The sequence below is a fragment of the Cyrtonyx montezumae genome, unplaced genomic scaffold, assembly GCF_038088225.1.
Source record: "Cyrtonyx montezumae isolate F1298 unplaced genomic scaffold, pur_monq_1.0 scaffold_23, whole genome shotgun sequence".
In the NCBI taxonomy this organism is placed as follows: domain Eukaryota; kingdom Metazoa; phylum Chordata; class Aves; order Galliformes; family Odontophoridae; genus Cyrtonyx; species Cyrtonyx montezumae.
The window spans coordinates 8885078-8907398 of NW_027071970.1; the positions used below are offsets into that span (position 1 = coordinate 8885078).

The 22321-nt window shown below is 39.2% G+C and overlaps 1 protein-coding gene across 1 annotated transcript; it reads left to right on the forward strand.

The window, feature by feature from the left end:
* Positions 1 to 330: 330 nt before the first annotated feature.
* Positions 331 to 20938, forward strand: SLC15A4 (solute carrier family 15 member 4). The gene is made up of 8 exons (XM_065739102.1): positions 331 to 900; positions 7098 to 7393; positions 8232 to 8400; positions 9424 to 9501; positions 9853 to 10021; positions 13188 to 13343; positions 18265 to 18423; positions 20323 to 20938. Exons 1-8 carry the CDS (start codon positions 331 to 333, stop codon positions 20469 to 20471), a joined length of 1746 nt encoding a protein of 581 aa, XP_065595174.1. The 3' UTR covers positions 20472 to 20938.
* The last annotated feature ends 1383 nt before the right edge of the window (positions 20939 to 22321 follow it).

The window sequence follows — 22321 nt, forward strand, 5'->3', positions numbered from 1 at the left end:
AGGGTACAACAAAACCAAAAGAGACCAAACTGAGCCCTGCGTTGTGGAGCAAAAACCCGAGCCCCTCCCCTCACACAGCGGCATAAAACACAACGACCCCTCCCCCTTCCTGACCCTTCCCTGCCCCATCCGCCCCTCCTCTCCTACGCCGCAGCTCCGGACGCCCCCATCACGTGACGGCGCGGCCGTTTGAGCGACACTGAGCTCAGCCAATGGCGTCGCGCCGTCTCAACGCGCAGGCGGGTCCGCTCGGGCCCCGCGGCGCGGCCGCGGCGAAGTTGCCTCCGGACGGGCCGGGGCGCGGCGGCTCGGTGACGGGGACGTGCTGCTATGGAGGAGGCCGAGCCGAGCGAGCGCAGCCCTTTGCTGGGCAGCGGAGAGCGCGGGCGAGCGGCGATCGACGCGTTCCACGGGCGGCGGTTGGCCTGCGCCGCCGTGCTGCTGGCCGAGCTGCTGGAGCGAGTGGCCTTCTACGGCATCACCTCCAACCTGGTGCTGTTCCTCAACGGGCCGCCCTACGGCTGGGAGGGGGCCCAGGCCAGCCAGGCCTTGCTGCTCTTCATGGGCATCACCTACCTGGTGTCGCCGTTTGGCGGTTGGTTGGCCGACGCGCTGCTGGGCAAGTTCGGCACCATCCTGCTCAGCATGGCACTCTACCTGCTGGGCATGCTGGCCTTCCCCGTCATCGCCGCGCCGCACACCCGCCAGGGCCTCTGCGGGGACGTCCCCTTGTTCCCCATAGAGAACTGCTCCTCGCCGGCCACCAACGCCACGCTGGCACCGTGCTCCCAGACGGGAGTCACCCGCTACTGTGCTGCAGCCACCTTCGTGGGACTGGTGCTGGTGGGGCTGGGCGTCGGGTCGGTCAAGGCCAACATCACCCCGTTTGGGGCAGATCAGGTCAAGTATTGCGTGGTGGCTGCCACGGTGCTCGGTGGTGGTGCTGGCGTGGCCCAGGGGTGGCCCAGGGGATGGGTGTCGGCCGTGCTCGGCTGAGTGGACAGCATACCAGCATACCAACTGCTTCAGTAGGTGCTAAGCTTGGCGGGACTGGGAGCTTCCAGCCTCATCCCCTGTGTAATGCAGGCTGCTGTGCTGTGACCTGTTAGATGGGGTTTCAGAGTTTGCACAAGTTGTGGTTTCTTCTGGCTTCTCTGTAGCCCTAGGACTTGATCTGACCCAGGGGGTCATCACACTGAGGAGCTGGATTGGGTTCTTGGCGTGGAGTAGACTGTCCTATGTGGTGCAGTTTGTACTGAGTTAATTCGACCTCAGAGTTCAGTCAGGTGGAGCTGCTGATAGATGTTTTAGCTTTGACAAGAGTAACACGGGTCTTTTGGGGCAGCGGTCAGAGGCCTTTATCGTCCTACTGTAATGAATGAAGGATAGAGAAGAGGTATTGTTTAGCTGTAAGGTATTAGAGCACTGTGCCATGCAGTGGGATTTTTGTGCAGGCTGATGCTGTTCCATGCTGTCCAGATGACCCATGGGAATGTGCACTCAGAGCAGTAAATGTATGACCTGAGCTGTTCTCGTAAGGACATCTCCTGTCTAATGGTCTCACTGAGACCCAGTCCAGTTATATAATTCATAGGATCTTTGCTGTAGAGCCAAGTGACTTTTACAGAAAGTATTTAACAGATAGCTCATCCAGTATGGTCTGGAATGCACTGTTATGTGTTGGTTGTTTTTTTTTTTTTTGAGGTCTTATACTAAGGTAGTATGCTGACTGTGAAGAACTCTAATTTCTGCTTTACAAATTGAGAATTTCAGATGCTTAAATACTGGGCAGCTTTCCTAACAAAACCATTATTGGCACTGAAGAAAGGAACATACCTCCAATGCAGCTTACTAGTCCATTGAGTTCTGGCTGCTGCAGCAGGCAAAAATACCATGAAATTGTTTGCAAGAGGTTGGGATCTACTGCAATCTCCTTTCCAAGTGTCCCTCTATTCTCTGTTGTGCAGTTTACATTTCTCATTCTTTGGCATTTCACGTATTAGATCCTGGAGTTGTGGGTGAAAGGCAGTATATAAATGTAAAACGTTATTATGGGCTGGGATCGTCTGTCTCCAGTGTATCTGTTCTGTTTAAACCAGCACGAGCCCATCAAGTGAAATAGCTTTAATATGACTTTATCTTGTAAGGTGTTTTTCAAAACTGACTTCTTATCCTCAGGACACTTTATGACCATTAAATGGAAGAGATAAATAATGGCAGGGAGAGAGCAAAAGAAGAACCATTGCCAGTGGAAGCGTAGCTGCTGTAGCTGGAGTTTGTATGTTTATTTTTTGTCTTCTCCCTCAGGATTCCAGTGAAAGCAGTTTTTGGCAAGGTGTGCAGGTAATTCCCGGTGATTTATGTCGGATGAAGCACAAGAAATATCCCTACTGGTTCATAATCACTACTGCTCTGCTGAGAACTAAACTTCATGATCCTTTGTTTCTCTAGCTTATGTGTTACTTGGGTGACAGCATCCATTTACCTCATGGTGCAGTTCTGGACCTTACGAGTGTCTTCTCCCCACATGACAACATAGCAGACTGCTGGGTACATAGGTAAAGATTGCTGAGAATAAAGGTGTTTTGTTTTTTTTTCCCCAGAAGCAGCAGGCTGATCCAGTGCTTGTATCTAAATCTGAGCTGATGGTTCTCAGAATATAAGCATGTGCTTATAAGCATGTGATGTGTATAACCTGGTAGTTTCCAGTTCTCCTTTTGGGTGGGAGTGTTTTGCAGTCATTTCCTGTTCTATGCAGCAGTTCATGACTTTTTAGAGTTGGGAAACAATATGTCCCTCATTGTGAAAGCTAACCTGAAGCCAAAAATCAGTAGGAGATGTCTGGTCTGGTATCAGCTAGTACTGCTGTTCTATTTAGAGCTGAATCTGCTTTGGAGTTAAGGTGATTAGAGATGCTAGTTTTATCCTGCACGATTTCTCCTTTCTAAATTGCCTTCATAGTGATTAAATGTATTAGTCCATAACTTGCCAAAAATCTTGCTACTTTAACAACAATTTTGTGTTTGTAACAATGGTTTCAGCAATGCTGTACCTAAAAATCAGAACCTGCCTAAGAGAACTTTAATATTTGAGTGGTTGTAAAGGCTGCTTGGGTCATCTCCTAAGATGTTGAAAAATGCAGGAGAGGGGTAATTCAGCAAGTGATCATCTTTCTTCCAAGTCAGGATGAGGTCTGAGTAGGAATGTCAGTGGCAGCTGTGCTGTGGAAGTTGCTGTCAGTCATGTATTTTTTAATGCCCACTTTCGCAGAGCGCTGTAGCTAAAGAACTAGTTATTCTTTCTCTTAGTTTGATCAGTGTTTTAACATTTTAGTCATGACTGTTAGATGCTAACCTTATATCCGAAGCAGGCTTAGAGTACTGCAGTGCAGGGTTACAGGGCTCTGTCCTCTACTGAAAGTGGTTGTAAATAACCTAATTATTGCACAGCTCCCGTAACACGGTGTTCCAGGTACTCAGGATTCTTTAGCATGAAAACTGTGGTGGTAATTGCATCTCATCTCACCATAATCAGTCTAACATTAGTGTTTTGTATTCAGAATTTTGGCTCTGAGAACTATTCCTTTAATGTTTTGAAATCCAATGCTGTGTAGGTCCCAATTATAACACTCGGCATGCCATATTGATTTTCTTTCTGCATTTGGATTAGCTACATGTAAAGGATAGATATCAGATATATCAAGAAAATGACCCTTTGGACAGCAGAAATTTCAAGTTTGGGACTAAACTTTCTTTTGCAAAAGTTAGGTTGGATGTATTGAGAATACCAGAATAGTTTTATTTCCTCTTTAAAGGCCCACCTCAGTGCAGGCAGCAATGGCAGCTGGTCAATGATTGACAGTGCAGCTGTGAACACAACACTTAACAGTTACTCATTTTTTATTCTTTGGGTTTGGGTTTTTTGTTGTTGCTATGTACAACAATTACATTGTTTGCAGTGAATATTAACTGATGTTCATTTGAGTTGGAGCACCTTTGGAGCAGTTTTAGTACATTTTAATCAGTGATAGGCAGTCTGGTGCTCCAGCTTTGATGTTTTACTGACGTTTGCATTTCACTGGTGTTAGAAGTTTGACTGAAACATTGTAAATCAAAGTAGGTGTCCTTTTCCATATCTTTTTAAGCATTGCTAATGATTTAGAACTTTTCTGCTGCAATGGGGTCAAAATCTTTTAAATATACCTATTTTGGGTTTCAGCAGAAGAATATGGGACCAACTTGCAGGACAAGTTTGATCCAGGACCCACATCATTCTGGTGCCCCATATGTGCATCACTTTCCTGCTGCAGCTACTGGTAGGACGTGAAGAATACAATGAAGCTGGTGGTGTTGGTACCACAAGGATAGTGCTGTTGTGCATTAGCACTGAGGAAATTGGGCAGAGGGAAGGTTGGATTCTTCTTTCTGCTTGGATGATTGAAAATAATGCAGGCAAGCATAAGGGGAAAAAGCATTCCAGCAATTTTGTGAAAAATGCTTGTCCTTGCTAAATGAAAATAAACTTCAATATGTTTTTCTTGACCACATATTAAAATGTATCATCTACAGTATTAGTAACAGAAGAGAGAAATAAATATTTGTTGTTCATTCATTGAACACTTAAGAGAACAAATCTGTCTTGTGCTGTCACACAATTCAGGTAATAGCCAATGGGAAGAAACTTTGTGTGGCTCTCTGTAAATGTAATACAGCTGATGCTTTGAGTAGTTGTACAGAGTTTGAAAGGAACTATGAGGATTGCCTTTAAAATCTATTGTGTTTTCTGTTTCTTATGGGATGTCTTTGCAGCTCTCCATCAACTAGTCTGGTGGGGATTTTGATGAGTTATTAATGTTGGTCAGTGACATGCCGTAGTGACATTTCAGGCATGGCTGTGATGTGATTTTTAGTGCATACATATATATATATATATACCTTGATAAGGAAGCAGAACGTGAACTCGTTTCTTTGTAGTTCTGTGGTGTGTCTATGTTCCTTTGGTGACTTGTCTCCGAAAGGATACTGGAGAAGGGGAGGGAATTTCCAGGGAAGAGCCACAGACATGGTCAGTGGTTTCTGTACAAGGAACCATGCCAAAGTCTGTAAATTCTTATACTACCTCAGAAAAGGCAGCTAAAAGGAGGATGTGACAGCAGTTTCTGGAAATGAGAGGGGTAGAATTGGACTATTGGTGGGACAAAGCTCAGGTAGTTGCCTTCTGTTGTCTTCTGGAACTAGGGAAAAAAAGCGAGGCTACTATGAGGCAGGTTCAACATGGATAAATGGTGATGTTTGCAGTGTGCCATTACCTGGTGATCTCTTTGCCACAGTCTGTTATGGATCCTAAGAGTTAATCTGGGTTCAGGGGGCAGGCTGGACAAGGTCAGCGGGGGGGAAATTCTACTGCAGGTATGTGGAGGCTATCTTTGGTTCAGGAGGTTTGTCAGGAGTTCTGAGTTGGAGGCTGGGATAATACTTGATAGAAATAGCATACTGTGCTCTCCCTGTTCTTACATTGTACCAAAGTTTGCTTTCATGTCTTCATTTGTCTTTGCGTAGTCATGACCAAAGCCATTCATGAGAGAGGATAGGAAGTTATTTTCTTGCAGTAAGTGTAAGAGAACTGAGACTTTATCATGAAGAAATTAAAACATTTTGTCAAAAAGATTTGGGTAATGAATTATCAATAGGAACACTTTCTGTGATGCAATTCTTTGCTAATACCTTGCTATCATTTAGGATCTGGGATAAATGCAGTGTTTAATATGCTACTACACTTGATGACCCTTAAGACGAAGGAGTGGGTACCAAGCTGCTGATGCTGGAGAAGGGGAATTTCTTGGTTGCAGGCTCTGAGATTGTATCTGACTTGCTAACAGACATACTTCAGTGCCTAACAATGCTATGAACCATGCATAGGAATAAATGCTTCAGTATTTCCTTTTTGCTTAAATGATAGTTAGGTTTCTGCACCACTGAGAAACCTGAAGCTATAAATCAGAACTGCCAATGTTAAAAATGTGTTTCAAGACATAGTTTGTTTTCTGTCTTGCAAACTGAATACAGATCTTCTCAAGATCTAGCAAAATGAGGAAAGGAAACTTGAAATTAGAAGTCGTCAACAACTGACTCAGCAAGACCAGTGCATGGTACCTACTGGTTGATGTTAATGGCCTTTCAGTCATAAAACAGTGACAAATATGGTGTTCTGGATTCTTCTACAGACAAGTTAATCTTTTTTAACATATTTCACATTTTAACTTGCATAACTTCTCTTACATCACTACTTATGAGTTATACTGGGTTCTTGTGACTAAATGACAGCACATGGGGTGACTTACAGTAGGCAGTACAGAATACAGAGTGATGGTAAAAACAGTATAGGATGATTAAGCTAGAGAGAGACGTTTGAGAGAGACTTCAAGCAGAAATATAACACCATGAACTGGGCTGACTTGGTAGAAGTGAAAATGTTTGGTGGGGTTTTTACTGCCCAAAACCTCAGGCAACTTGATTTTTTTTTTCCCTTCCTTTTAAGGGCAGAATGGCAATTTATGTTCTGATGAGAGGAATTAGGACTGTGTTAAAACTTGCATTTGTAATTTGGGCTTTAATCACCAAATAGTCATTTGAGGCTTAGAAAATGGAACATGATTAACTATGAGCTGTATGCAGTTGGAAGATGCAGTTGTAGTACAGCAATGGGTGGATTTTTGGGTACTTGAACTTTTTTTTGTTTCGTTTTTTTTTAACAAAAAATAAGTTTTTTTCAATTTGTGTGGCTTATGGGACATTTGAGAGAAGATTGTCTAGAGAAAGGACCACATGAGCTATGGGGTAGGAGAAATAACGATGTCCTTTCTGGAGAAGCTCTGCAGTTTAGCCTTAATGTGACTTCAGTCCAAATGTTGAACTTCTGGAAGGGCACTGACATCAAGGGTTGGTTTAGTAAGGTGTCATTACATCAAATAGAATGCTAAGCCTGGAACAGTTACATTGAAATTAAACCTGAACTCTTCAGTGTGTTGTAGCAGAATTCTAATGAACACTATTAATTTCCTTCAGACATTGAACAGCTTGTTTTTAATCTTTTTCCAGGTCAAAGATCGAGGTCCAGAAGCCACAAGAAGATTTTTTAATTGGTTTTATTGGAGCATTAATTTGGGAGCTATTCTCTCTCTGGGAGGCATTGCATACATTCAACAGAATGTGAGCTTTGTTATTGGATATAGCATCCCAACAGTCTGCATTGGAATTTCATTCATGGTTTTCTTATGTGGTCAGAGTTTCTTCATCACAAAGCCACCTGATGGTAGTGCCTTCACAGACATGTTTAAAATTCTCGCCTATTCTTGTTGCTCAAGAAAAAGACACATGGAACATTCGACAAATAGGTTTGTAATGAGCTCTTTTGTATAGTCTGAATTACAGTGAATCAGCCTAAGAATTGAGAGTAATTTGTGCAGGCTAGCTGCCAGTAAGTCATATGAGAGAATGCACTAGAATATGCAGCTTTGCTTTTGAGAACTGATGCTGAAAAGTTTGTTTCCTGGGGATTGTATCATGGGACCACTGGGATGAAAGAGAGATGCGTTTTGAGATCACTGAATCTCCATGCTGCAAAGTCAAGTCTGCTGTTTTCAACTGAATCACTGAAAGTGTAATATTACCCATGTCTGCTGCTTTGAAACATTAGTGAACTTCCTGAACTGCCTAGATAGGTTCATGGGGCACCATCTGATTATAAAAACACTACCATCTGCATTTAATGGTTTTTTTTATGATGCGTGTTGGGTGGTTGAAATGTGTACTGGCCTTTTGCTTTTAATGGGTGATCATGGCATACTGGTGGCTGCATTAGGTCACTGTTTTGACTGTGGGATATGTGAGGTGCCTCTGCAGCAATGGCATTCACTTATTCGCTTAGTGAGACAGTTCAGTGAGTCAGTAACAGTCAGTAACAGTCAGTTGTGGTACTGTTAATTTCTGCCTATTGCAGTCCCATTTATTTATACGTGGGAGTGAGTAAGGGAAAAAAGGAAATCTTTATAACAAACATCTTGCCTTGTGCTTTTCACCTGCTACTGGTCCATTCTGGTCTAGTTAATTTATTGTTAAGAATTACTCATTCTGGAAATGCATGAGTTTTTTTTTTTGTAATGAAAAATAGTGTTACGAGTCAGGTCAGGTTTTGTAGTTATTAAACAAATTTTTCCATGTTCTTTTCAACAGTGAAAGCCAGGGAGTCCTTCAGCAACCTCGTAAGCAGAGCCTGTTTGAGATGGCTAAGCTGTCACGTGGAGGCCCATTCAGAGAAGATAAAGTTGAAGATGTGAAAGCTCTTGTGAAGATTATCCCTGTCTTCTTGGCTTTAATACCTTACTGGACAGTGTATTTTCAAGTGAGTAGTTTCAAATGGTTATTCACTCTTTTGCATATGTAAAAAACAATCTCAAGTGTAAAGGATGTAGCTGCTCCTCTAACAGCTGGATTTGGAAGATCTGGGGCTATATTGTTAAGTTGTAGTTCTGAGCCCAGGATGTAAATTTAACTCCTGTCTGAAAATTACCTCACAGAACTTTTATGTGGATGAAGTATGTGAAAGTTAGTTTTTAGTAGGAAGGGAATGAGATGACTTTTCTATAAGGTTTATTTACAGTTACCATTTAGTAGCTGTGATTTTAGAGAAGCCAGATATTGATCAGGATTCTTCAGAAATTCAGTATTGAGCGCATGCCTCATTTAATACCCATGTGTTCAATAATATTAACTACTTTTCTTTTATGTACCTAGAGCTTCACAACGCAATATTCTGATAGCAAAAAAAATACTGAGCAATGGTAGCTGTTTTTGCATTCTTGCTTTGTTGGATAAAATTATTGGGAAAAGCTGAAACAACTTACCAATATGCTAGTGTGTCTAACTTCACATTTCTTCTGGGCACTCTTCCCCGTATATGAAGAATTTTCAGGCTTTTCCCCTGAAATTAAGAGATGAAAAGCAGTTACTGGGAGTACTTTATAATTAAAATGTTGAATAGCTGTACACATTAATGTGTCCTAAATATTTCACTGTTTCGTCTTGCAGTTGTTTCACATGGGCCAGGGTCAGTGGACTGGATTACATTTTTAATTAATTCCTTTCTAGTTCTTCTTTCTTAGTGGGGTGCATTGGGGTAGTACATATTTGGGGGAAATAATACTGTAATTGTGTTGCAAATCACACAAATGATCCTTTTTGCTCTTAGTAAAATTAAATTGATGGCTGTAAAATAGTTAATTATATTCTAACAGTAGTTCTTTCTGTTTTATTAAATTAGCAGATTACTTTTGGTATAATCTTTATTAACAATTAACAAAGTAAAACCATCGTGGTGTCAGGTGGGCTTGTCCAAATAATCTCATCTCATCTTCCCTGATATTAGATGCAGACAACATACGTATTGCAAAGTCTTCATCTGAAAATTCCTGAAATTACAAATGACACCAACTCGGTTCATACGGTAAGTAGGAAACAACAGGTGAACAGTATTTTTTCTTTAGTCAAAATGCAAAACAAATTTGTACAAAAAATCTACAGAGTTAAGGTAATGACTAAGGGGAACCCATAGTGAATTTGTTCTATCAAACAATGTCACTGCGGTCTTTCACCTGTTGTAGTTTTCATGGAGATGAATAGGTTGCCCTGAAAGTAACTTCACCTATGTTTATTGTTTAATAAATAAAATATGCAGAAGAAACTTAAAAAACCCTTCTCAGTATTTCATGAAAAATATTTTCTCTTTTTTACATAATAGAAGAAAAACCCAACCCTCAAGTATGAAATTGCTAAATTCAGTCATCTATTCTTTTAGTTTCCAGCAGCCTGGCTGACTATGTTTGATGCAGTGCTTATTCTCATCCTAATACCCTTAAAAGATAAATTAGTGGACCCCATTTTGAAGAGGAATGGCTTGCTGCCATCATCACTGAAGAGGATTGCGGTTGGAATGTTCTTTGTGATGTGTTCAGCATTTGCTGCAGGTAACTTGAAGATCTACTTCTGTAGTTATTTGCTCAGCAATTTGAAATAAAGTTTTTGAAAGTTTTCTTGAATCTTTAAATCAAGATTATTCAAGAGTCCTTTTCATGGGGTAGCTGGAATACAACTGCATGGATGCGTTTCCTACCATGACATTTTATTCAAAGATTACTAGATTGGTTTGAATTTTTCCAATAAAATGGGAGCATTTTTCTTGCCTGAAATAGACTTTGATAATACCTTTTAAAATCAAGTAATTTAAGATTTTCAGGGTAGAGGGTTTATATATTTGCTTAATTAACTGCCAGCATTACTTGCTAGTATGCTTGATTCAGGACAACTATTTATCTTCAACCATATTTTCATATCAGATGCTTTATCTTCACTGATCGGTGCTTGGTTTGGCTGAACAATATGTTTGGCATTTGGATTTGAGGCCTTTAATGCTCCTAGCATAAACTTTATTACATTATGAATGACCATGTTCTCTGATTTATTACTTGTTTATCTTGAACATTTATATCCTGAGAAACAAAGAGGTTCAGAAATTAGATATGCTCCTTCATGCAGTCTGACTTTCAAGTTTAAAAGAACTGAATTTCTAGCTAAAATCCTTTCCCTTTATCTGAAATAATAAAGTTAGGTTACTGCTGAACAAGAGTTTCTTTCCACTATGGTTTTTTTCTCCCTTACCTTAATGTTCCCTAATGTTTGGGAATTACTGTAGTGTAAAATAGCTTAGCTATAGCATGAAAGGAAAAAGATGGCATCTCTGTTCAAATCATAAATCAGCTGCTTTTGAGATGATTTAAAGCTGTTAAGCACTGCTGATGTGGAACTGAACATCTCTGAGCAATGCTTCATAGAATGAATAGCCTTCACCCAGTATCACTGTAATGAACATATTGATAAAGCATTATAGCATTAAATAAATTAATTTTAGCAGTTGTAATCTCCTATATTTTAGGGAAAGAGACACTTTATATGGCTATTAAGATTTCTTTCAACGAGAGAGATAATTACCTTATTAGGCAAAGGTCACTTTGTATGTGGGCAAGTTCTTTCAGCAAAGTCATTTAAACTTAAAATAGGAATGTTTCTCTTATTCCATGTTACACAGGACACTGCTACTAGCAAAAGAAGGTGATGTAAAACAGTTAAATGTCAGGACTTTAAATAGAACCTGCTGGCTTGCATAGAATCAAACTCAAAAACTGCAGTATCTGTATTAGTACTGGGGGGAAGAAGGCAAGTGGGTCTGAAGCATATTGAGCAAGGACTGCTAAGTTGGGAAATGATTTCATGTAGCAGAATTCTTAATTTCAGATGCCTTCTGCTCTATTCACCAACAGATATGGTGCACAGTTTAGTTGTTACCTGGAACCTCGTTGGAAAGTTGAACCTTATGGAATAATTTAGCATCCATTCATTGTAATGTGAATTTGAGTGCTACCATTGTGGTGGCTTTGAGGCACAGGGGACTCTGTGTTTAATGTGGGGAAAAAGCTGCTGTTGCTTCTTTGTTTCATACATTTTTTTTATTTTCTCATTAAATTGTATTTATAGAAGCCATATTGTAATGTTTCCAAAATGCAGCAGAGCTTCCCACAGTTTCTGCCTTAGAGGAAACATTACAATTTTGAACATGTAAGTGTGTTAATGTCTTAGCCTGAAGTCTTATAAAAAAAAATTGTGATGATTTGTTTGGGCCATGTTTCCTTTTTAACTTGCTTATCTAACTGGCATTAGTTCTGGACACTACTTAGGCTTCCTTTTAGATGCTTAGATTATATTCAATATCTTATGAACTGTGTGAGTACGTCTGATGAGACGTAGCCAACATTTGCTGCACTTCATGCATTTTATTGTAAATTCTTAGCAGCAGGATTTGAGGTTATTCAGCTGGAAAATCTACTTCATTTGTGGAGTTTAAACAATTATTTCAAGAATTTAAGATTCTTTTAACTACATATAAAATAAGGTTAAACTTCAGACATGCCTATCAATGGCTAAGAAAGAATTAATAGATTCTAGATTCTGAAGTACTTAGCTTTTGAAGACTTACAGTTTAGTATAATGTAGTTAACACTGTGTTGCTAAACACCTCCTAAACCTGCTTATGATGTGAAGAATGTCAAACACATTAAGGATCACTAGCTGCTTTGAAGAACAATAACTTTGTGCTGAATATATATGAAGGGAATTATGCACAAGTTCTTAGCTGACTCTGCTACTTTGCTAATGTTCTGAGTTCCATTTGTCCGCTGTGTTAAAAACAAAATAAAAGATACCCAGCTTTATTTTAATTACTTCATCTTTGCATGGTTCAGAGGGCGTTGAGTTAAATAAAAGACCTAAAGAAAGATACCTTCAAAGAAGATGTCAAAGCAATCACCTGGAAAGAAATGAGGAAGGCACGGTAAATGTAGTGGCCCTGCACTAATTGGTTCTGAGTTCAGAACAGCCAAAGATGGATGTTATGAAGGAAGTAACTTTTTTAGTAAAGATTTCTTATGTAATGAGGCAGTGGCAAACTTTCTGTCTACACAGCCTTGTGTTTCAGAACAACAAACTGTGTGCTGATGTACAGTGGTCCCTGCTGGATTATGTCATAGTCACGTTCTCAATTGTTGTGTTGAATGAGTGTTTTATTTACACTATGATATCTGTTTTTTCATCTCTTACACAATACTCAGCTTGTAAATCAAGCCCTTGGCATAAATATAAAAATGTCATCATATGCATAGAATGCTTTCATAGTTTTATAGCACTGGCGTAGCCATTTTAATAAGCAAAACAGTTTTGGGTTTATCAGCACCTTGCAATACTGCAAGGGACTAGTTTCTGAAAGTGTCTTTAGAAAAGCAATGACAAAAATACCACATTCCCCAAAAAAGAACCAAACCAAATTTAATTGTGAGAAAGCTCTTGGCTAACCTACCTGGCAAAGGTTAAATATTTGTATATTATGTTATTGCTACCAAATGGGAATATAACTGCTGTAAGTTCTCTGGCAGAAGGACTCCATAGTGATTTCTATTCAGAAAATGAAATGCACATTCCTACTTAATGAATTATAATTGTCATGCAGGACTGAATCCTAATTTAATTCTTAATTCTTAAGAAATAGTACTATTATTTTTCTTTTCCCTCTCCCACTCCACATAGGAATTCTGGAAAGCAACAGACTGAAAATTGTAAAGGTTAAAACAATCAATCAGACAATTGGAAATGTTACGTACCATGCTGCAGATCTGCCAATATGGTGGCAGATACCTCAGTATGTGCTCATTGGATTCAGTGAAATATTTGCAAGTATAGCAGGTAAGAGATTCTGTGTGTCTTACATCTGCTTTCTTCTGTCACAAATGATGGGGTCTCAGAAAATACTTCCTTCTCGAGTCATTATAAATGAGCACTGATGTCTTCAAATGCTGTGTTATGTGGTGGTATAGCTTAATTGCCTGCTTTCCCTTGTATATTGTTTTTCACATTTGAAAACTGGCTTTATAAGAAGTCTTTTCAAAACTGAGTTTCAGGCAGAGCAGCATTTGAGTATTTGCCTTCTATTCAGTTAGCATGGGATATTCACAAGCCCTAACGGCACACAAGATAGACTGTCAACACTGTATTTTAAAGGGTCGTTTTAACACCGCATTATTTCCTCTGAATTGCAAATAAAATTGTATAACTTTTCTGCTTAGAAACTGAGCTCACAATTCAGATCATCAGTTAGTATGTGGAATTTGGAATTGTCTTTTCTGAAGGAAAGAAGGAAGAAAAAAACAATTTTTATCAAGATTTATTGCCAATTGAAATTGATGTTGCTTGAGTTTCTACATCTGGATGATAAGAAAAGTTATGTGACACTGGATGTAAACTATTCTGTTTGCTTTAAATTATGCTGAAAGTGAGATGGGAGGAAGGAATAAATAGGAGGTTAAAAGAAAATGAGATTTTACACTGTTTCATATACATTTAGGGCTAGTTAGCACAAAGAAAGCACAGCCCATTTATTTGTTGTCACTGGTATGGTGAGTGCTGCTTTATTGTGATTAGACAAATTGTTATTGTGAATCTCAGCCCAGTGTTCACATATCTAGTACTTGGGGAAAACGCTCACTAACTAATAATAGAATTGTTCATGATTATGTAAGTAGCTGTTTTGATGCTGCATCAGTAGAATTGCAATGCTACCTGATGTAATACATTGGAAGCTCCAGGGACTTGATTCTAAAATCTCACATTAATAAGTAACTGCAGTTAAGCAGCTAATGCATTGTAGCACTGTTTCAGAATATTGAACTTAAAAGAACATATTTCTTTCCCTTGGTTTGCTTAGAACAGTTTCCTGATTCCATTTTCCCTGTAGGTGGTCACTTTCATTCCTCACGTTGGGCAAGCAGATCAAGTAAAACAAGATTCCCCAACTCTTTAAGATCTTGCTGGCAGTGGCCCCAGCTGTCACATGTTCTGTGGCACAGAGAACTTCTACTCTATTGGGTTTCTAGTTATGTGTGGTTGACTGTCATCACAGCTGCTGGGAAATGAAACAAAGTGCCTGGGTTTCTTTGCAAGGAGGAAAAAAATGTGGCTTTAATGGGTTCAATTCTTTCCTTTTTTATTTCTAAAACAGCTTTGTGTGTTTATCTGCACAGGTACTAAGTTTCTGGTAGTTTTTATTCTGACTCTTTAAAAACTGCTGCAACAAATTTCACATTCAGTATACTTGGAAATTACATTAAAGACCATCTTCATTTTAAGTCCTTTGCTGTGCCCTTCGTGGGGCAGGATGGCACATCTCAGCTTGTCTCCATGCCCCACAGTGATGCATAGGCAAGTCCTCTATTTGCTTCAGCATGAGGAAGGTGTGGAGAGAGTTCGCTATCTTTAAAGCACACCAAGACCTCAGGTGCTAAACACCATAGATTCTTAAATGGAAAGTATGATTTGGTAGCACACTGTGCATCCTCTGCTAGAGGACATGCTGCTGTCCTGTGTTACAGTGCATATCAGCATGTATGAACAGTAGCCATCACAGATCCAAAATAGAGCAACCTGAAGATGGAAGTCATGCTTAATCAAGTTACTTACTATAACTGAGACTCTATTTAGCTTATTTTTGAATCAAAAGAGTTAAACTTTTTTGCTTTAGTTACAACATTAGAGACCATGCCAATTAAATTGGAACTCAGATAAGCAGATGACTCATTGGAAATGCCAGAATTCGTGGAAACAAATGAATTTCTTCTCTTACACATTGGTGTTTCTCCTTTTTATCTGCTTCTAGTTGAGCTCCAATTTAAGGGCTGGTTTGTTGGTATTTTTTTTTTTTTCCCCAACTGCTGTACTGGATTTCTCTGTGGGAAGCAAAGTCTTTAAGACTTACATTATTCTTATGTGAATACCCTGCTGTTCTTCTGCACTTGCTGCATCTGTATCAACAGCTTTGTAAAGTCAAGAACTGTTAGTTGGTCAGTGTTGGAAAAAAAAATGCAAATGTTTCCCTTTGAACCAAGAACTCCATGCACATCTTAATTGCTTTTGCACTACACTTCCATTTTGCTTGTTTTACAGAGCTTTTTTCCCTTGCCTTCTGATTGTTATCTAAGTTGAATTCCCAGCATCTTTAAGAAAGCCCCTCAAGGGTTTAATAGAATGTGCTTTACCAGTTTGATACTAAAAGTTGATAAAAGCATTTATTTTGCTACCTTAAAAAAAAAACCACACCAAACTAAACTGTTAATGGTCACAAAACTATCTCAATATGAAAATGATTACTGCAAATAAAAGGGGACTAAGTAACATAAGAGCAGAAGCACTGGTTTCGTAGCTGTCAGTTTTTTGTTTACTGTAAAACTAAACATATTCTTATTAAGTCACAGTAGCTACACTTGATTTGCTTTTAAAAGATGACACACATTGCATTAATGTTTTGTATTATTCTGTCAGTCCTCTTAAAGCACTCTTATTTGACCAGGAGTCATCATCTCACCTGACAACACCAACGAGAGGGTTTAATATCAAAAGTGATTGTTTGAGCTAGCATGAAATTATCAATGGCTGCCAGCAGGCAAGAGAATCTCTGAAGGCAAAAAAAGATTCTGTACTCTTCATGCTAGATTAAATTCTAGGTTTGTTGGAAACCTTATTCAAGTTTAAAGATATGCCTTTTTCCAAAAAGGGATAGTGTTATACACATAACAGTCAAAACAAGACAAAAAACGTTAAGATTTTTCCAGCAACCCTATCTGAACAAGAGAAGAACTGGCCTGTACTCCTCCACATGATGCTTTTGAGCCTAACTTGCACAGTATACCCAGAAGCCTGGGGACCAAGATGGGAGTGATACTGCTAAGACTAGTAGCAACTATGATAACAACAGGTTGAAGAACAGGCTATTGTATCCCAAGAGTAGTCTTTTTTTTTTTTGTCAGATTGCCCACGTAAATAGTTCTTAAAGTCTGTGTTTATTATACTGGTAGCAGAAAAAAAATTGAGTTTTTAATTCTCAAAATAAGTTTTGTGACTCTCTCCTTCTCTATAGCAACTCTCTCACTGTGGTTTGAGTTTACAGGAACTTACAGAGCTGAGTTGCACAAAGAATGTTTCAGTTCCCATCTAGAATCACTGACAGGTTGCTGTTGAGCCGTTCAAATGCATCTTGCAAAGAAAAAGAGAAGTAGTGTTGATTGTCAGAGATTCCTCAGGTGGCAGTGCAGAATGCTGTTAGACCAGTAAGTGAGAATATGTAGTTCTGTTTTTCCTAGAAGACCAAAGTTGGTCCCTTGCATCATGCAAATTGATTTGTTGGGCTTCAAGCATTAAGCCTTTCCTTGAAAAGAAAGGCCAGTGTCTATCAATTAACCTCTGTCTGGAGTAGCAAAAATAGGCATATGTTTTCTATCCACAACACAAGATCTGTGCTGTTTTCAAGCCTATAAATCTGGCAAGGTAAGTGTTAGATGAGATAGTGGATTCTTTCATTACCTTCAGTAAGGAGCAGCCTGTTTTGAAAGGAACATCTCACCTATCAGAAGAAGCTCTGTGATTTGACTCTCTTGTGAATAATTCTTTTTGACAGGAATGTTGCTCTATAAAAAGAATTAATTGTGGGCATTAGTCTTTGCAAAGCCAGATGTTAACCCTTGTGTGTCCTGGTGGTATTCAATTTCAGTAGCACAGACTGATTTCAAATTGATGTTACTCCCTTGGAGGTTTTTTTTCCCTTGGTTGAATTTGGAAGAAGACTAGTTTAAAGCTGAATTCCTATTTCTATAAGCATTGAAAAGAATATACATGCAAGCAACGGGCTCAGAGCACTCTAAATCAAAGTTCAGTTGCAAATAATTGCTGTCATCCCAGATACAGCTGATTTCTCCGTTTACATCAGAGATACAGACAGTGAGTCTGAGTCTATGAGAAATAAACATTCCTGGTCAATGCAAGAGAGACCTTGTTGAGTACTTTGTTCTTAGTAAGGAAGGCCATGTACCTTATAAATATCACACAATGGATGAGATGTACAGAAACATGAGAACATGGAACTTGGCAGACTAGGCCTAGTTTAAATATGCTTCTTAAAGGATCATTTTAGATAGACAATTTAACAGGCTACATCAGAATATTTCTTGATCTTGTATACATAATGTTAATGAGATCAAAGTGCTGGTCTCAAATGTTGTCTATTTGAGGGCTGATATCTGTGATGCTGTAATGGGATGGAAAGCAGTGTGATAATAGCCAGGTAGCAAAGTCTTTAACTACAGCAAATGAGAATAAGCCCAAATACAGCAGCCACAAAAATGAAGGAAAAGAGCTGTTTACCTTTAGAAGGCCTCAGGTAGGCAGGGATCTCCAGCATAAGATGTCTTTCCCTCCACTGCAACCCTTAAATGAGGGCTGGGAAGGGGTGGATCCTGGCTCCAGCCCATATGGTCTCTCAGGTACATGGCATGCAGGTGAGCTCCCCTGGCTTGGCCTTCCCTTCCCACCAGGTGCTCCATCACTGCTTCAGGCTGGGACTCACCATTTCCACTATAATGTCTAACAGAGTTCATGAAGCAATTAGGGGAGACTGGGAAATAGTAGTGATTCAATACTTCGGTCTCCATTGTCTCCCAAAATCTGAGCTACTTTTGGATATTTAACAACCAGGAATAGTACACATCTGTAACTGCTTTTGTAACAAATTACTGTGGTTTCTTAGATCTCTCAGTAATATGCAATTTTTCTTTTAATGCAGGTCTAGAATTTGCATATTCAGCAGCTCCCAAATCTATGCAGAGTGCTATTATGGGGCTGTTTTTTTTCTTTTCGGGGATTGGATCGTTTGTTGGATCTGGATTGTTGGCACTGGTGTCTATTAAAGAAATTGGCTGGATGAGTAATCACACTGATTTTGGTAAGTTATTTTCAGCTTATTCAGTCTGTGAAATCAAATGCTTTCTTCAGAAGCAGTTAAGCATCAAGCACGTGGAACTGTTGAACCATACTCCTTCAAAAATAAGTACTCGTCTACTGTTATGTTAAGGACAGTTTCATCTTGCATGTAGGTCTGAACTAAGGTGACAGTGTCAGGAGACACGGGGAATAAAATGTACCCAGATCTTTCTTAGTGATTATTCATCTTCTTAGTTACAAGAGTCTTTGTGGCAATTAGTTTTTCCATTTCTGTGTGCTAGCTGTTTTCCACTGGACTTGAGTAAACTTGCTTTACATTGCCAGTTGAAGTTAAAAATAATTATTGGCACCAGTAGGTGGCACCTTGGGAATTTCAGAAAATCCTGCCATCATCAATGGTTTAATTAGTTCCAGCAGAAGGAGTGTGGGAAGTCCTCAAAATGTACACCAGGTTTTCTGTGTATGAATGGATCTTCCTCTTGTGCTGTTTCATTTGGTCTAACGCTACTGAAAGTCCTCACCAAATTCACACACAAAATTTACTTAGGCCTTCAAGAGCACGAATTGTAAGAAGGCTTTATTGAATGGAAGACTTGTGAATTTTTTTAATTAGCTGCTGCATAATAACTGTAAGCATGTGCACCAAATTTATGCTATTGGAGCCAACTCACTGTGTTGTTTGAACAGCCCGCCTCCAAAATCTACTGACAGAGTTTACTCTCTGCTGGCATGTCAGTGTTGATTGCTGCCCTTGAAATGGCTGTTATTTCTCTGACACAAACTTGAGATCTCATGGGTTTAATATCCCATCTCATAAAGGATAATTACTACTTCTTAACCACATCTGCTCTTGAAGTGGAGATTCACATGTATATTGTATTTTAAATGTCAAGGAAAGACTTGGTTTAATTTTATTGCATTTTACTAGAAATTCCTTTAATTGAATCATAAGTTTCAGTAATTAAAGTAATTTAATCAGAACATTTATAGGCACGCTGCACGAACAGCTTGTTAGGATGGATCTACACTTCAGTATTTTTACACCTTCTAACCTTTTTGATGATCTTAATGGTCTCATTGGCTGTGGCTCATGTGGCATGTTGGCAATGAGCCACGATGTATTCGTTCCAGAAGTACAGCAATAGTGGATATCTCTGAATAGAGGAATAATGATTTAGAAATTCATTAGTTTTCTTAATTTAACACTAATTAATGTGCAATCTTAACTTTACGTGTAACTTAAAATTAATATTAATTATTAATAAATAACTTAAAATTAATGTGTAATCTTAACTTTGTTCCAAACTGCTGCCTTGCACCTACAGAGGTGCCAAACTTCTTCCCTCGTACCATTCCTTTTCTGATTCTTTTTATTTTCATCAGAAATGAGTTGTCTCCTGAAAAAATTGATGTGATTCCTGTTACTTACATATATAGAAGTAATCGTTGAGATTTCCAGCTGTTTTATCTGAGGTCAGCAAAGCATTGCAATTTTGCAGGATGAGATCTAAAATGAAGGGGGAAGAACAGATGATTATTGAAGTTTTGAAGCGTGCCTGTTGCTACGTAGGTAGTGTCCTCATATGCACACAGTTCTTAAAGTGGTCGGAGTAGCTTCCTGCCATTCTTTTTGTAAGTGAAATAATGCAGTAAGAGTCTGCCTCCTTCCTTGGAGACATTACATGGGTTAAGGCACTGAAGCACAAAAGAAAGATGAAGTGTATTTTCCTCCAAAGTTCCATCATTTGTCCTGCACAATTATGCTGTCAGTTGGAAAGGTGTTTCGGTGTTGCCCCTGTTTTTCAAAGATCTCCTCACTACTCAAGCTTGAAGGGGTTGGCATTTTCACTTGTGTATTCTTTATTAATGTTTTTTTTTCCTCCCTCTTTTATTTTTCTAGGTAACATTAATGGCTGCCAATTAAATTATTACTTTTTTTTACTGGCTGCCATCCAAGGAGCAACTCTTTTGCTTTTCCTTATTGTTTCTGTGAAATATGATCATCAAAAATCAAAGATGAATGATGTAACTGCCAATGGGAGGATGTGATGTCTGTTACAGAGAAGACTATTACAGCAGCACATGCTGAGTCTGTGAGATCTTGCTTTCTCCAGAGAGACTCTTATGAGAATTGCATGTTACAAGGGTTCTCGCCCCTGCCCCTCTCATGTAACGTAGGTAAGTGCCTTATGCTGGTGGGGCTCATTTCTTGCACTATGTCCTGGCGGAGGACAAACACAAATCTTGGAAGTGTATTAACTCTAGGCATTCAAGTTGCTCTTTGTAATCATGTGATGTTTACTAAACTCTTGAAAGCTGGGACTTATGCTTGGAAATAGAGTGCAGCGAGTCACGTGTGGTATGGATTAGCCCTGACTGAAAAACTCTGCTAAGTGAAACACAGTGGATCCACAGAAACACTCAGCTGTCTCCAGCCCACACTGAGGATGCATAGGAAAGAAAACATTTCACAGGAACCTGAAGTAGTGGTTCCAAGAATAAACATAATAAACCATGAGAATCGGTTTTCTTGGGAGAAACAGTGACAAATTAAGTTGCAGACCAACAGCAATTAAAAGAAAATGGATCATCTTTCACTGGAAGTGAACTCAGCCGTTAAGATCCCAACGTGCAGTCGAGAGTATCTGATGCTGAAGACTGAGTTGACAACGTGCTGGTTCTGTGTGTAACAGTGGCTTGTTGTGCAGCTGCTCTAAGTTTTGCTGCATAGTAAACATTTGCTGGCAGTGAAATAGTTTCACTTCAGAAAAGGTTTTGAGTTTGCATTGGATGTATTAGGCCAAAATGAAAATATCCAGCTTTTGACAGGGGATTGTTCAGTCTAACGCTGTGACTTCCCCAAGGAATATTTTACATATTTGCAGAAAGGACTGAGATTGAATCCTCAGGAGGTGAATGCACAGTAACAATTTAGAAGCCTTTCAAGCCAGTTCCTTCAGTTCTGCATCTTAGTTCTGGCTGCCATGCTGCAGGGTTTGTGTCTTCCAGCAGCACATTCCTCCAGCACAGCAAATGCTTTCACATTCAGCCTCCTCAGTGTTAATGATTATAAGAACTGATTGTGTGCGGGCTGGTATGGAAGATGATATTTTGCAAGGAATAATGTGGAAAGAAAACAAAAACTCAACTTTCTATTAATATATTGGATTTTATAGTTTCCTTTGCATTTATGTTGTTGAAATGTCCTTTTTTTTTTTTTTTTTTTTTTTTACACGGACATCTTTTTAATGAGTTTACAAAATAAAATGAACTTCCTTGCTGTGGCTGTTGACCCTTTGTTTCTCGGTGAATAAAATCGTCCTACAGCTCTTCTGGGGTTTTAGCCTTTGTTTCCTCAGTGCACAGTAAAATCCTATTAAAGATCTGTGTGTATTGACATCCTGTTAGTTTCTTCAGGTAATGTAACAGCACACGTACTGTCTTTGCCAAGATAAATGGGGGGAAAATAACAGAAAGGAATTCTTTCTTGAATATATACTGTTTCAGTCTGTAATGTTTTTAACAGCTCTCACAAATATATGATTTGATGCCTGTCTGCTCCAACCTGGTTAAAACGTGATTAACGAAGAATAGAGGGTAATCTGCAGCTTAGCAGAGAAACAAGAAGCCTAACACAGTCACAGCCTATACAGGCAAGCTGCTGGGAAACTTCTATACCTTATATAGATTATTTAAGGAAGAGTATAATGAATAAATACTAGTTTGCCTAAATAATGAGTGGACTAACCAACTGTCACAAGCACACAGTGACCATCTGCAGATGTCTGTGGGGCTGTGGTGCTTCTTACACTCTGGAGATGACTGAACGTGCAATCAATTGTACAGTTTAATTTTTATTTGGAATGACTTGGCTGAGCTCCAGGCACATGTAATTATGA